Source organism: Pholcus phalangioides, unplaced genomic scaffold (assembly GCF_987345545.1).
Source record: "Pholcus phalangioides strain wild (caught in Gottingen) unplaced genomic scaffold, Ppha-v1.0 ptg000009l_1, whole genome shotgun sequence".
Lineage (NCBI taxonomy): Eukaryota > Metazoa > Arthropoda > Arachnida > Araneae > Pholcidae > Pholcus > Pholcus phalangioides.
Window position 1 is genome coordinate 1,162,061 of NW_028301602.1, and position 17,283 is coordinate 1,179,343.

At 34.1% G+C, this 17,283-nt stretch overlaps 1 protein-coding gene across 2 annotated transcripts in view; it reads right to left on the reverse strand.

The window, feature by feature from the left end:
* Nucleotides 1-15,516, reverse strand: part of LOC149081603 (translocation protein SEC62-like) — a 32,313-nt gene extending 16,797 nt beyond the window's left edge. Inside the window, exons 1-4 of one of the 2 annotated variants that reach the window (XM_089237009.1) lie at nucleotides 15,368-15,516; nucleotides 4,515-4,641; nucleotides 3,925-4,030; nucleotides 2,462-2,804 (exon numbers count right to left, since the gene is read on the reverse strand). In XM_089237009.1, the coding sequence (XP_089093135.1) occupies nucleotides 2,462-2,804; nucleotides 3,925-4,030; nucleotides 4,515-4,641; nucleotides 15,368-15,403 (612 nt within the window). In that variant the 5' untranslated portion in view covers nucleotides 15,404-15,516. The remainder of the gene's footprint in view (nucleotides 1-2,461; nucleotides 2,805-3,924; nucleotides 4,031-4,514; nucleotides 4,642-15,367) is intronic. The other variant, XM_089237010.1, reaches the window with a different exon arrangement.
* Between the last annotated feature and the right edge of the window lie 1,767 nt (nucleotides 15,517-17,283).

Below are 17,283 nucleotides of genomic sequence, written 5' to 3' on the forward strand. Positions count from 1 at the left end.
TATTGTAAAAAGAGTACAGTAGATGGTTTATATCAAAGCACATATATAAGCAGTTGAAGAAATTTTGGAAGGTCAAGAATCATCTTGAATCAGAGAATGTCAAAACACATTCCATAGTTTTCCCTTCTGTGTTTATGCTGTGCTTTATTAAAATTATATATTTTATAAGGGGAAAACCCCATATATATTTTGTTCAAAATAATTCTGTAGAGAGTAGAAAATTATTTTACAATCATATTAAATATTTATTCTTTGTATAACATAGTCACTTTAAACATTACAAGCAATTAATGTGTGTATTTCCGATGGGAATTTTTATATTGAAAAGCAATATTTGAGGTTTTTGACGTGACCGTTTAAACCATCAAAAACTGCCATGTGTCAAAAACCTGCCAACCCTGATTCTAATGTTGTCATAGAATTTCGCAGTTCACACTGAGAACTTGATCAATATATCAAAGGAATCAGATTACATATGTAAATCAAATAAATTTTGTTTCATTACATTGGCTAAACTACACATTTTTGTTCAGTAGTATACACAACTCATCTTTTTCCTACAAAGCCAGCGACCTGGAATGTGAGAGAAAATGTAAAATATCTGATAAAATCAGAAAAATTCTGTGGAGTGAAAAAAAAACTGAAACTTAAAAGAAGGTTAAAATTTTCAATCATTTTTCTTCATGCAGAAGTCTCAGTTAGGGAGATGATCAAGCAGATTCTGCTGTAAACTCTCCAAGATTGCCTATGTTTCCCTTAACTGCATATTACTCATTGCCTGCAATTGTTTCACTATGATGATGTATATCAGTGATTTCCAACATGGGCGTTAACGCCCCCTGGGGGGGGGCGATGGAATGTTCCAGGGGGGTGGTAGAAGCTACTGGTATAGCATAGGATTCTATGGGTTAGATTGCGTTGGGGGGCGCTGGGAGAAAAAAATTTCTGAAGAAGGGGGCGATGGGATAAAAAAGGTTGGGAAACTATGATGTATATGATCATGTGCATTGATGTACATTTGATCATACAGAAACCACGCACGGATGTGCCAACATTTAGAATCCAGAAATCTGGAGATTCTCCCGAGAGGAGGGCATTCCCCCCTCCCCAGTGTGCTCATAAACCCGATCAAAACAATGTGAAATTTCTTTTTAATCAATTAAGGAAAAGTGCTCCCCCCTCCAGAAAGGTTCTGCATTGCCCCTGAGCAGAATATAATTCAATAACAGCCTTTCCACCATGCAGAATAGAGAAATCACATCTACATACTCTACAAAAAGCATGTGTGTTCTTTCGTGGATGCTATCAGTGATAGATAAACTTGGGTATACGATCTCTTAAAAGCAGTTACGTATTTTCTTTGTGAGGGCATATTTAATTAGAGAAAACAATAAAAAAAAAACCTTTAAAATACAAAGCTGTTGATCATGGGCAGAAATACAAGGGGATTACCCCTTTCCTAGCGTCAAAGGTAGAGTTTCTGTATGAACTGGCATAATAATCATCATCATGCTCCTCTTTCTCCAAGACTTTTATTCTATCTCCACCAATGCTGCTGATGAAAAAAAGCTCTGGTGGTACCACATAACACGTGGTGCACAGTCAACCTCTCTGTTATTGCGTTGGCCAGCCACATGGTTGTTAATAGAGTACAATAATAATTATATATGGATTTTCACAAACAAGGCCATCCCCTGATAAAGGGTTGCATATAAATGCTAAGTAAACAAAGTTGTGTGGTTGACAGTATGATCAACCCAGTGCCAGAGTGGCACCGTGGTAAGATGCTCATCGGCCACTACAAAGGTCCAGGGTTCGAATCCGGGCATAGAATGTTAGAAGCAAGTTCTTTACCTACCGAACCTGGGGTGGCCACGGATGGATGGAGCCTTCATTTCCCACCTAACTCCTATGGTTGAAAATTGCTGTATGGCGATATATGACCAGAGTTGGTGTGCGGTAAATATGATCAACCCTGTAACCGATTTTCAACCCCCAAACTTAAAAATCATAAAATAAAAAATGGTGTAAAAGTATTGAAAGTGAAAATAAAAAAGAAATTCTCCCATTTTCTTATTCTATTAAGTATATTGTTTAATTATATGCAGTAAAAAAAAAAAGACTTTGTTGTAAACATTTCTCGTAAAAACATTGACCAGCTAAGGGGTTAAATGTGGTCACCAAGACTTTGTTATGGCTGCTTGATGAAAATTACTATAGCTGTCTCTATAGGTGTTTTTGCTAACAGCGACCGTAGTAATTGATGTCATGACATTGTGAAGCTCAGGGAAAATCTAATTTTCTGCCGAAGTCCGAGGAAATTTTTAACAAATCCGGAGAATGGGAGGAAGGGTGAAAAATATGGAGAGTTGGCAGGTCTGCATGTAAGGGTTTCTTATCAATGCAAAATGATTAGATTACGAAACTGATAATGAATAGTGTATAAGACTGATTTTGTCACCTTTTTGTTATCAGTTTTTGTTTTTTCTTTCGACTTTTCATCTTTGGTCTCATCCTTGGCTGACTTAGTCTTTTTGGTGGAAGATTTTTCGTCTTCTGTCGTTTCGCTTTTGTCTTTCCAGACTGTTGTCTCTGTATCTTTCCCCTTCTCTTTATCTCCTTCGGCAGATCCAGTTTTATCTTTCTGATCCTCAGAGGAACTTTTTGACTTATCTTTAGCCTTAGCTTTGTCTTTCTCTTTTGTGCTTTGTGATGCGGGCTCTTCTGTTTCTTTCTTAGTCTTTTTTGTCTCCTTCTGTATGATTATCTTCTTTGCTCTGTGGAAAAATTTGTGCTGCAACATCCTGGCAAGAAATGAAGTATGTGTCAAATTAATTACCGTAACATGGTACAAGAACGATTCTGTGGTTATCACAAAAAAGAAACCTGTTTAGAAATTTTTATACACATATGCTTTTTTTTCAGCATACATGTGTGAATATGACATGAACTTAGATATATATATATATATATATATATATATATATATATATATATATATATGCATGATTAAAAATTAGGCGTCAGTCACATTTCTGAGGAACCAAACATGGTTTTGCTAGAGAATGAATGTCTCAAAGTCATGTTTTCTTAACTTTTTCGGGACTTGATGGTAAAAGATGCACTGTCATGATATCAGAAAATTTCACTCAAACCTTAGACTCTGACAATTTGGCACTCCCATATAAAGAATCTCACTGCCAATACTAATTTTCCCTGGCACCTGAGATTTCTCAAGCCCTGGAATATGAACTGAAAGAGTAATCTGCTTCTATTAGTTAAACACGGACAGTTTCCAAACTTTGTGCTGTTGCGGGTTCCCTGATTTAAAAAATCTTCATTCGTCTCTTTACACCCTATTCCCCATGTAGTTCAGGTTTTAAAAGCTTGCAGCTAAGAAAATAATTTAAAAATATTGAAAGTTTGTCACGGGAAGACCACCAATTATTCATGTCTTGCAGTTTGATAAGTCCAGACTAAACATTGGCTTATTACAAGAATGTTAGGTTTAAAAAATATTTTTTTTTCGTATTCTGAGCCCTATTGGAAGTAAAACTGTTTGAGACTATTTTTAAAATACAAACAATAGCTGATAAACACTTTAACACTAAACTCACAATTTTGAGTGTTAAAAAAAGAAACCAAACTTTAATGAATTAGACTTTGTCCAGATATTATGCTGAGGTGGACTCGGAAAAAAGTCACCCGGTTTCTGCCGGTGATCGAACACACGTTCTCTCGCAAACTGAGCAAGTACACTACCATATACACCACTGGAGAGATGACTATTTTCCGAATTCAATTTGGCATAATATTGTATTGGTCTGAGAAAAGGCTACCTCACTCTTTCTAAGCCAAACTTTTTCGCTCTTCTCTCCTTGGTGACAAAAGACTTGCAATCTACCCAAAAAGCATAGTTCTTACCTGTCCATGAAGTAGATGACAGAATCTCTATTGGAAAACAGTGGATCTTGGTTACGTGATTTTGTGGCCCATGGTGAATCTAACAGACAGTCAATGGCTTTCGAAGCTGTTGGATATCAACAAAAAAAACTTGATTACTGAAATATCTATTGATTTTGCAATTGTTAGAAAAATTCCTTAGCAATTGAAAAAATAACAAATATTAAACGAGAGTTCAATCAGTTGAACCAAGGAAATTATTGAATCAGGAGGAGAGGGGTGACAAGATTATCATTTACATGGCTTCCATAATTATCGAAATCATGTAATTAATTTTCCCATCACTCAATAGAAAGGAATTCATGTGAAAAATAATTATTGTAGCATAGTATGAGCTTTCCAGCAACATAATTAATTAAATGTAACAAAATAAAATTACAGTAGAACCTTCCGTAACAAACACCCCCATTAGCAGACACCTCCTGTTAACGAAGTTTTCTTTGCAGAACAACACAAACATTCTGTTCCGAGGATAGAGAGCTGAAATCTATTTTCAAAAAGTGTAAACACTACTGCAACACTTATGTTGAAGGAAAAGGAAAGATTCTTACCAATGAAATAATCAACTTTGTGTCCAAGAAGAGATGTTTTCTTTTCTGGTAGCTTTTCTCGCAAGTATTTCGCAACGGAATATTCAGCTTTAGATGGTTTATCATCAGCCACCATCAATTCTGCCTGCTGTGAAAAAATGTGTGTCATACACATCACGCTATGAAAATGTCTACATATAACTATCATAAATTTTATCCCAATGTTGGATAAATCCCAGGTGCCAGGGTATGAGAAAAAAATCATGACTTTTTTTTATTTAAATTTTTTGATTAAAATTAACTGACGGCTTATTAATTAATACAAATCTTGTTCATCATTAAAAATGTATATTTTTATAGGGACTAGTTACTTTTTTCCCTAATCGCTCAAATTTAATTAGGTATTAATGAATAAACTACAAACAAACTACAAGCAAAAATATGAACCCCAAAAATTTATATGTAACATGAAAGAATACTGAGCTCAAATTAAATCATTAATGTTAAGCATGTAAATCAATCATAAAAATGTATAAATAAATGTTAAAAATGTAAATCTATGAAATTACAAATACAAATACAATGCCACAACAGGCAAAATGCCCAACAAGGTGGCTGAGGAAAAAGATGCCCATAACAAATATGGATGTCATATATTTCAAAAATACAGCAACCCAACATGGATTAAAATTTTTTTTGTAGAGAAAAAAACTTTTATTCATGAGCCTCCCCCCCACCCACATTAAAGTGAATGAGTGATGGCAACTCAGTATCGCAATCGCACATATGCTGCAGACATCTCAGTTCACTCGCTGTACAACCAACACCATCATCAAGGGCCACTCAACATCATCTAAATAAAACAAATTCTACTGGCAAGATTGTTTCTCTCACAATTGGTGGATGTGTTTCCAACTTGCATGATGTTGCCTACTGGTTTACACATTTTTATTCTTTCACAGATTTAATGAATTTTGGTATAAAAAAAATGCTCAAACTCTAGAACTTTTAATACGAAAAGTGAAAATGTCTAAAGTCCAATGGTATTTATGTTGGTACAACTAAAGATGTAAAATTCTTGAGAATATTCTCTGATAGGACTACTATTATAAATAACTTGAGAATATTCTTATAAGTTCTTGATGAGAATATTCTTCTGTTATTTACAATATAGTTATATATAATATCCTTGAGAATATACTTAGGAAGGACTACTTTCATAAATTACTGGGGAATTTTCTTATAGAAAATAAGAATTATTCTGAAGTTATTAATAATAGTCCTACCAGAGAATATTCTCCTCAGTTACCGAAATCTTTCTAGATTATTATCAAGAATATATGTAATAACACGTATTATAATAAGTAATAATCTCGATAAATAACTTGAGAATAACAATTTTTTTTTATAAGAATATTCTCTGTTCCCGTCAAGAAGATGGGAATATTGAAGTTTGTAGACCACAATATTAAAGTTTCAAAGCAAGAAAATTGAACCAACAGGGCTGATTTTTGCACAACTTTTAAAGAAATGTGAGTGATACAGAATTTAAGTGTATGTGCATTGAAGAAAACAAGTTCTGTATCTTAGAATGAAGGTGATTGTATAAGAATAGCTTCCTTTATCAATTCACACACAATTTTGGTTTAATTTCTTTTGTGTTGTGAACTTATTTCTGAAAATTTAATTTTAAAATAATTTTTTAAGGTTATAATCTAAATGTTTCTAAAATCTTTTATAGCTAAACTTTTAAACCTTTCATCATGACCTGGAGAATATTCTCGAACTAAAAGTTGTCATTGAGGGGTGATTATACCAAAAATTGTTTTTTGTAAATGTTTCAGGCAATGAAAACTGATTTATATTTCACAATATAAACAAAATTAGTAAAAAAATTAAATTATTTAAAAGAAAAATGAATATTCTCAATTATTCTCCAATTTTTACATCCAGGAGAATATTCTCGTTCTCCGAGAATATTTTCACCTCACATCTTTAGGCACAACATGTATTATTTTGATTCAGCAATCAAGGCATAGAAAAAAATTCAAAAGGCTTTATAAAAAAATAATTTCTCTGTTTTTTAATCAGGGGAACCCCATCGCCCCATTGTAAGGCATTAAAAATACTTAGTGCAGTTTAAGCTAAGTGCTAAGTTCAATTCCCTATATTTTTCTGCAGTTTTTCCATCCATAAAATCTAGAAATAGAGCAGTGTTCTTTTTGCACTGTATCAAGATATTAAGTTTAAGTCTATATTTACCCCAAAAATCTTGTATATATTTTTTAATCACAAACTTTACCACATATGCCTAACATGACTATTATACCAGGTTACTTCTTCCTTCAATATCATTAAAGTTATGTAAAGGAATAACTAAATTTAAATTTTGTGATTTAAATAGCCATACCCTCAAGTTGGGTTCATTGACTTTGCACACTTCATGCATCAAAATGTCTTGGTTCCGTGTCACTGATTATAAAAACACTGGCGTGGTGCATCTTTTGCTTTGTTACATCTTCACAAAGACCATTGTGATTTTTTCTTATTCACAAAGAAATAAAGTAACTTATATTGTTAGCACTAATTAAGGTTTTCATTAGTTTGATAAAATTGCAACTTGCGTAGTGAAGTGAATGTAAACTACAAGGTTGTGTTCTTCAATCAGTGGTCGGAGGACTGGTTATTGTCTGTGGAAATTTTTGCACAAAATCGATTTGTGACTGGATAATATTAGTTTTCATAATAATTGCATCAAATTTATACATTAACATTTTGCCTCATAAGCCCCTAAATGTCTGTTGAAACACGAAAGGGGAAAAGATGTGAGCAGAAGATATAGCAGGGAAATAAAATGTTAAAGGAAATATGTAAATATTTGATAAAGTTGTGGGAAAAAAATCGGAGGGAACTAAAAAAAAGTTGGTAGGTTTGAATATCAAATTTTTGAAATTGTGTGGTGAATACCCCTTTCTGTGGAAGAGGTTATGTCAAGGTAAATTTTCTAGGATAAGGAAAAACATGAAACAAAGTAGAACCCTACTGCTATAAGGCGGAAGTTATTAAAAATGAAAATTTTTACACAACCAATGTTTGGGTAAAACAAAAATACTGTTACTCTGCATATTAATTATCAATACTAAGAGGCTAATTGTATATACAAGGTTTTTACTGTTTTTACCACAATATTTACCAGTAAAAACCAATCCTGATTTGCTCTTCTTCAGATGTTCTTTGCCCTTTTGCCTCTTTCTGTAGCTTAATACATATTTTTGTCTCTAGGTAATATCCTGCAGTTAGTGAACTTGTGAAATTCATGCTCACTTCCGCCTTATAGCAGTAGGGTTCTACTTTGTTTCATGTTTTTCCTTATCCTAGAAAATTTACCTTGACATAACCTCTTCCACAGAAAGGGGTATTCACCACACAATTTCAAAAATTTGATATTCAAACCTACCAACTTTTTTTTAGTTCCCTCCGATTTTTTTCCCACAACTTTATCAAATATTTACATATTTCCTTTAACATTTTATTTCCCTGCTATATCTTCTGCTCACATCTTTTCCCCTTTCGTGTTTCAACAGACATTTAGGGGCTTATGAGGCAAAATGTTAATGTATAAATTTGATGCAATTATTATGAAAACTAATATTATCCAGTCACAAATCGATTTTGTGCAAAAATTTCCACAGACAATAACCAGTCCTCCGACCACTGATTGAAGAACACAACCTTGTAGTTTACATTCACTTCACTACGCAAGTTGCAATTTTATCAAACTAATGAAAACCTTAATTAGTGCTAACAATATAAGTTACTTTATTTCTTTGTGAATAAGAAAAAATCACAATGGTCTTTGTGAAGATGTAACAAAGCAAAAGATGCACCACGCCAGTGTTTTTATAATCAGTGACACGGAACCAAGACATTTTGATGCATGAAGTGTGCAAAGTCAATGAACCCAACTTGAGGGTATGGCTATTTAAATCAGTTGATTTAAATCACAAAATTTAAATTTAGTTATTCCTTTACATTTTGTGCAGTGGATAGACGAGAATAATGTATTGTCGGATAATCAGCATGGGTTCAGGAAGGGGAAGTCATGTGTAACTAACCTCCTTTGCTTCTATGATTACGTGACTAAGGCTTTGGGTAAGAGCAAAAATGTCGACGTTGTTTACCTTGATTTCCAGAAGGCATTCGATCGGGTCCAACATGGCAAACTCTTGAAGCGTTTACACGAGATTGGAATAGGGGGCAACTTGCTGAATTGGATAGAATCGTGGTTAAGAGATAGGTCGCAACGAGTTATGGTGAACGGGGAATTCTCTGGTTGGACAGACGTCACAAGTGGAGTTCCTCAGGGAAGTGTCCTTGGCCCCATACTTTTTTCACTTTTTATCGATAAACTCGATCAGGGTATCGATGGAATTACTAGCAAATTCGCAGATGATGTGAAGCTAATGGGGGTAATCGGGAATGAAAGCGATAGGGAGTTGCTCCAGACCAACTTAAACAAGATTGCAGCATGGGCAAATGAATGGAGCATGACGTTTAGCGTAGATAAGTGCATGGTCGCTCATTTTGGTTCGAACAACCCACGGTTCTCTTACGAGTTGAATGGTGTCACTATCCCGGATGCAACTAGAGTCACCGATTTGGGAATTCTCATTGACGAGCGACTTAAGTTTCCTGAACATTGTTCAGCGGTTGTCAAAAAATCGAATAGAATGCTTGGTCTCATTTTCAAAAAGGTCTCTTCGCGTTCTCCCAAAGTCATTCTTCCTCTTTTTCGAGGCTTAGTTCGTCCTGGACTGGAGTATGCTGTAAGGTTTTGGAGACCATACCTACAGAGGGACATAGACTTGGTTGAAGGGGTGCAGAGAAGAGCTACGCGTGTCCTTATTGGCACACAGGGCTTGAGTTATGAAGAAAGACTTCATTTTTTGAATATGTTTACATTGGATGAACGCAGGTGTCGAGGAGATATGATCGAAGTGTTCAAAATTTTCAATGGGATGGATAGGATGGACCATGAACTTTTAGTACACCGCCAATCGACTGCTTTTACAAGGGGACACCAGTATCGATTGGTGAGGGACAATGCAAGGTTATGGTGTCGCAGGGAATTTTTCTCCAATAGGGTTGTTAATAAATGGAATAGCTTACCCCCGGAGGTAGTAAATTGTAACACAATTGACACGTTTAAAAAGAAATACGATAAACATGTTGGGGTAAATCGAGAAGCTATCCATTCTTAGAATAAGACAACCATAAGTATTCTTTATGGGCATTGTATAATATTTTATCATGTGTATATATTGTTTGTAATTTGTGTTAATTGCATTTTTAATTGGGTTGCTGTATTTTTGAAACATATGACAACCATATTTTTATGGGCATCTTTTTATCAGCCACCTCGTTGGGCATTTTGCCTGTTGTGGCGTTGTATTTGTATTTGTATAACTTTAATGATATTGAAGGAAAAAGTAACCCGGTATAATAGGTATGTTATTTATATGTGGTCAAGTTGTAAAAACATATAGAAGATTTTTGGGATAAAAATATAGACAAATATCTACATACAGTGTAAAAAGAAAGCCATTCTATTTTTAGATTTTATGCATGGCAAAAATTTCAGAAAAATATAGGGAGCTAAACTTATAGATGTAACTGCACTTAAGTATTTGCAATGTATTACAATGGGGCACTAGAGTTCCCCTGTTAAAAAAAACCAGAAATTAGTTTTTGTTTACAGTCTTAAATTCTATGCCCTAATTGCTGATTTAAAATATTTAGATATATTGTACCAACATAAATACTGTTCGTTGGACTTGAAACTTTAATATGAAAAGTGAAAAAGTCCAAAGTTTGCTTTTTTTTTTTACTAAAACGCATTAAATCTGCTAAAGAATAAAAATGTGTAAATTACTAAGCAAGATCATGGCAAGTTGGAAACACATCATAATAAATGCATGCATCAATTGCACAAGAAACAATCTTGTCAATAGAATGTTTTTCGCTTAGTTGATGCTGTATGACCCTTTGATTGTACATCTGCTTGATTTGAGAAACACTGCACCACATATGTGATACTGAATCACCACTAGGCATTCAGTTTATTTTAATTGGGCCCACTGACTTTTCATATCACATAAACATAGAATTTCGTTGTTCATATGTTTTGCTTGTACTTTATTTGATTATTGTTAATTATTCATCAATTCTGAATTAAATTTGAGAGAGTAGGTTCAAAAAATAGGTAGGTGATATGAAAATATGCATTCTTAATGATCAGCAAGATTTGTTTTAATTAATAAGTCAGTTAATTTTAATCAAAAAATTTTGATTTTTTAATTAAAAAAACATGCTTTTTCATTTCCTACCTAACTCCATGACAAGCAAACAGTGATGCCACTCGGAATAAAATGATATCACTTATTTCAGGTTCTTGGAGAGAATGAAGCTGTTGAAGAACCTCGATCCCTCAACATGTACAAGTATACACAGTGGGGAATCTTTTTAACCCGTTAAGTGGCATTAACAAGATATCTCGTCATCATAAAAGTTTCTTCTTTTAGCACTGGCAAGCCCATACGTTTTGTAAAGCTGATTTGTCCTAATTGCTGCTTAAAGCGTTAAAATTTCTGGCATTTGATGTCAGTTGTATGGGTCATTCCCAAAAAATGTACATTCCACTTTTTTGAAATGAAAAATTCAAAAATGAATTTTCAAAATGAAATTGATATCAAATTATAGCCAATGACTTGAAGTTTAATATTTCATATTTTTTACTTTTATTTGCAATAATATTTTATTTTTTGGGTTTTGTGACTGAAAATCATGGATCTTGTTCACTCTGTTGCAAAAACAAATACTTCTGTAAAAATAAATATTGCTATTTCTGCTGTTTTATCTCTTAAAATAATGAAATCAGCTTATTTCTTACACATATGCTGGGAAAAAAAAAAGGTTTACAAAATTTTTTATCCCTATAGTTTTGATGGTTATTTTTTTGGTAATTTGATGTTGGTATAAAACGCACGTTTATGCCTCTCACATTAGTGATCCTGAGTGGACTTGGGGGTGGGGAGTAGAGCCTGGAAACAAAAATAATATAGGGAAATGATGGTTGTCTCATAAAATACAGAATATATTATCAAATAACGACCTTTACTCATGCTAAAATGCTTTTATGATACATCTCCCTGGATCGGTGTCTGGCAGTGATTTTGATGATTTATACTAGCTACTTAACTTTCGTATTTAACTGAAAAAATAAAATGATGAAGAATGTTTTAAAGGATTCAAAATGAATAGACAATTTATTAAATTTAACTTAAAACCTTTTAACAAAGGAAACTTGATTTTAAATCATAGTTTCCATTTTGTTGCGTTGCTTGAGTTTTTGGAAGATGTAATATGGTGGACATGTAACAGAGTGGAAAAAATTAGCCTAAAGTTTTCTTTTTCATTATGTAAATGATTGGTGAAAACTTTTTATTATATTTTGAAACATATCTCCATGTGCACTATCATTTGATGGCGATATAGAAGGGGAAAAAAAAAATTATTTAGGGTAATGACGTAACAGAGTGGACATGAGACAGAGAAAAATCTGGTACTAAAGACATAACGTGAATATTAAGTCGTTTTGTAAAAGTCAAATGCAAAATTTTTGATCAAGAATTAGAAGTAAACCTTTCGATGAGCTCAAAAGTGTTAAAGTGGTATAAAAATATGTTCCCAAATGACCGTAACAGAGTGGACATTTTAAAACAAGAAAAATTTCGGGACACGAACAAAAAAATAGTTTTTTATAAAAACTATTTTCACCATTTTTTTGTCGGTTTTATTTATCTATGGCACATATATAGAACGTGATTCCAAGTTTTTTGAAAAAATTTTCAGATTCGCATCAAAAGTCTCTTTGTTTAACACTTTTTTTCAAGCTGGGACAGCAAGATTTTGGTTTTGCCAGAATGATAAAAAATACGATTAGGCTATCATCTGAAACAAATTAATAAATACCATACAACAGAGAATTAAATGAAGAACTAGAAAAAAATTTAAATTACTACCAGAGTGCTCTGAAATTTTTAAAAAAAACCCATGAAGTCTCAGAAACAGTTCGTACACATTTTTGGGAATGACCCATATACAGCAGTCGCTTGTGGTAAACTGTATACTAACAAATTACTGAAGGCTCAGATTCCTTATATGGTAGAAATGTGAGGTGAGAATATTAATGGAGAACGAGAATATTCTTCTGGAATAATTAAAATTTTTTTTTACTAATTTTGTTTATATTGTGCAATATAAATCAGTTTCCATTGCTTGAAACATTTACATCAAAACAATTTTTGGTGTTATCACCCCCCAATGACAACTTTTAGTTCAAGAATATTCTCCAGGTCATGATGAGAGGTTTTAAAAGTTTGGTTGTGAAGATTTTAGAAACCTTTAGATTAAAACCTTAAAAAAATTTTAAATTACATAAATTTTCAAAAATAAGTTCACAACAAAAGAAATTAAACCAAAGTTGTTTGATAAAGGAAGCTGTTCTTATATATAATCACCTTTATTCTAAGATACAGAACTGTTTCTTCAATGCACATACACTTAAATTCTGTATATCACTCACATTTCTATAAAAGTTGTGCAATTTAATTATCAGCCCTGTTGGTTTAATTTTCTTGCTTTCAAACTTTAATATTTTGGTCTACAAACTTTAATATGCCCATCTTCTTGATGGGGAGAGGGAAAGAGAATATTCTTATCGAAAATAATGATTGTTCTCAAATTAATTTTATCAAGATTATTTATTATAATACATATATTCTTGATAATACTCTTGGGAAAGATTTCGGTAACTGAAGAATATTCTCTGGAAGGACTATTATTAATAAGTACAGAATAATTCTTATTATTTTCTATAAGAAAATTCCTCAGTAATTTATGAAATTAGTCCTTTCAGAGAATATTCTCGGGTTATTTATAATAGTAGTCTTACCAGAGAATATTCTCCTTGATGAGAATATTCTCCGAAAGATTATTCTTGAGAGTTTTACATCTCAAGTAGAAGCATGGTATAAGCTACAGTCGTATTTTTTGCAAAATGCGAAAGAAGTGGTAGCCACGGTTGCAAAAATGATTACAGGAGATACGGAACGAGTAGACATCCAACCATCAATCATTACATTAGCATTGTAGCATTTTGCTAAAGCTTTTCTCCCCATTTTCACTCGTTTGTGAAAGGAATTTTTTATCTAGCTTAAACCCTTAGTAGAAGGTTATGGTAGTTCAAACGAGCAAAGCCAGCCAATTATCAAACCTCATCCTCTAAAATCACTCAACACACTACAAAGAGGTTTCCCTCCGCTTACAACACATCTGGGAAAGAGACTTTCTGAATAGTTTACAAGTTAGTCATCTCCTCTGCAGGGTTGGTCATTTTCCCGGTAGAAAAACAAGGGCAAAAATTGTTTTGTGGAAAAATTTTTTTTGACTTAATATGTATTATATGTAACTGAGTAATTTTCCATGTGTAACAGCTTGCAGTTCACACACTCGGGGTAATTCTAACTCCTGACATTTGAACACGCATGACTCGTGTCCTTCTGGATACGCTTTACACAGCATTGCAGTGCCCTACAGCCAGAGCTGTGATGGCCCCAGGCCATACACCGAAAACATTACAAGAATCTTTGATGGGAGCTCCTGAAATTTCCCACCCTAACCCTTAGGTAGTATAGCTCTCTTAGTTCCAAGATCTTGCTAGGGTTCCAAGGGTTCTTGTCACGTCCACCCTCCAGATGGATAGCCTGACTCTGTCCTTTCACTTCACATTTGATGAGCCTAAAGTACCTAAAAAGTAAGATCCTGTAAGGAAAGAATAAACTCTTTGCTGGAGCAACTAGGATCCAATCTTTTGATGACGAACCTCTTCGATATCTCGCTCTTGAGCAAACAAATGCAAAAGTCAATATTGTTGTCCCCACAGAACTTAGAGATTGCGGTGTGATCAGCTGGGCAAAAGGATACCACCTTTTCTTTTTATATTTTTGCTTCGAAGGTGCTTCAAATGTTGATCGGAGGTAGTCTTGCGGTTTTACAAGAATTGTGAAAAAGCAATGCTTCTATTTATTCATCGCCAGAATGGAGAGCTGCCATTGGATGTTTCACCTGCACTGCTTTCTTCCTATTGATTCATTCATCCTTGGATCCAGAACAGTCTTACCCATGAGGAAGTTTTTCCAGGAGCCGAGATTTTTGCCTTCTTTGATTCGTCAATACAAATATTGTAGTCACCATGGCGACCTGGAATTTGCCAAGCCCTGATTAACGGTATTGAAATCCGATACCCGCAATCAACTCGATTATCCTGCCGGCGTTCGGATCACGAGTCAAATCGAAACTCGGCTCCGTTACTTTTAATAATGATGACTATAACGAGTGTGGTGGTGTCACGTAAACGCCAATGTATATCACACAACACATGAAATTCGTACGTATAAAAAAAAAGGGGGATATATTGTATTTCGTAACGGTAGTTGGGTTACACGTCATCGCAGAAAAAAAACGAGACACGAACTCCGAATGGCGTCCAAGAAATGCAAATGAGATAAATGAAGGAATGCTTGACCGATCATCATTATTGATTACATTTACAAGGAAAAGGATGGCAAATATTGACATTGAAATAGCAAATAACAGCAATACGGTTGTGCCAACATCCTTTAAGAAAAGGATGGGAGGGGGGAAAGAGTAACATTCTAAAAACTTCTCGGGGATGGATCGTTGTTTTAAAGCTGCGCGTAAGAACAGATTCAGAACAAAAAAGACAAATGTAATGTCCAAAAAAAATGTCTCACTTCTTTCCTCTTGCGATTCTTTCGTCGCTCGGCCATCGCTCGCGGAAGCTAATTTGACAACTCGTCCCACTCAACACCTGCTGCAAAGTAAAAACAAGCCGATCGTGAGCCTTAGAGTTGTTTACTTCTGTTATTTCCCATTCAGTGATATCTCAAACAGTTCTCAGATGATATCCTTCTCAGTCTTATGACCATATTTCACCCCGGGCAAAAGTGAGACAACCATTTAGAGCCATCTACAAAATATTTAGAGAAATATCAATTTAAATCTATGGTCAACTTGTATGATTATAACAAAATAGTTTGCTAGGTGGCAGCAGAGGCACCAGTTAGTTTTACGCGGCTTTTATTCATTTTCCGTAGCCGGTGAATTTGTCGCACTCAACTTGTCGTGCTTCAATTCGTCGCGATACAAATTCGTCGCAGCTCCAATTCGTAGCTGTACAAGTTCGCCACCGTGTCAATTCGTCGTGACGTCAATTTATATATTACAGCGCAGAATCAATTCGTCGAACTGTCGATTCCTCACTGTACATGTTCCACGCGAGCTTGTATGTAGGTTTTTGTCTTAGGGGCCGTTCAAGTATTACGTCATCATCGATGGGGGGGGGGGGTGGTTTCCGATTTGCTGCCTTTTGATGACAAGGGGGGTTTGGATAATGCTTACGTCATCAACCACCATTTATGAAAATATGAGTTAGGATTCAGAGGGGCAGAGCTGATGACGAAATTTTGCTGACAAGTGGTGGGGGGGGGGGGGTCAAAAATAGATTAAAATTTGCTTTCGTAATACTTGAACGGCCCCTGAAAAACTTGATACGTGAAATAAAAAAACATGAACAAAAGTGTACACGCAGTTAAACGGAAAGGTCATCGAAATTAAAATTACAATATCAATTACATTTAAAAATTTAACTGCATATAAAAATTTAATTATATTTCAAAATTCAGTAATAAAAATTTGAATGTTAAGTAAATGATTTTTGCTGTGATAAAATTTCAATATCATGTGGAAAAATTTCAGTTTGCATGATATTCCCCCAAATTACAGTGATCCTATTTTTGACGGTAAATTTCTATCTGCCCCATGGGCTCGAGGGTTTCTCTCCCCGTCCCTCCGATAGTCACCAACATTTACCATTACAGTATCTCCATAAGAACCAGAAATATTTAATTAATTAATAATTCAATTAAATTAATATTTAATTTTTACCGTAAAAAGCGGGAAGCCGCACTTCCCGCTTTTGTTGGGATTTCTATTTCTCACAGCGAAGTGAGTTGGGCGCAGATCAAGGATGGAAATGTACAGTGCTTATGAATGACGATTCGATGAAGTTTTCATATTGCCCCCAGGATGAGTACCGACAAAGACTATGTAATTACCAATAAGAAAGATGACTATGGGTCAGTCGCATAGATATAACCATTAATCTCATGTTTATAATCAGTCGCGTATCTTTGGCTGGCTTGTTTGAATATTTTCACATAGTTTTCATTTAAATCTAAGCTTTTGGTACAAGGTTGATGTGCTTAGTCTACATATTTCTGTTGGCAAAAATGGTATATTGCAAAACCAAAAGTGGAAATGACAGGTTGGTTTGCGTGTGTGTTTAAAAGTTTTTTCCCCCGTAATTCATGTTCCGAGATTATAAAAACTTTTAATGCAATTCAAAATGAATTAGCCTATTATTAATTTTCTTTATTTGAGTTTTTTGTTGTATCATAAAATAGAAATACATTATACGGATGACAAAAAATAATGCAGTACTTTTTAAACTAAATTGTTTGAATTCAATTTAAATTGCAATAAATTGAAATCTTCTCTTACGTATCGTTAAAAAAAAGAAAAAATTATGATACTTTAAAATAGCATCCCTTATTATATTCTATTAATCTAAATCTAATTCTATTAATTA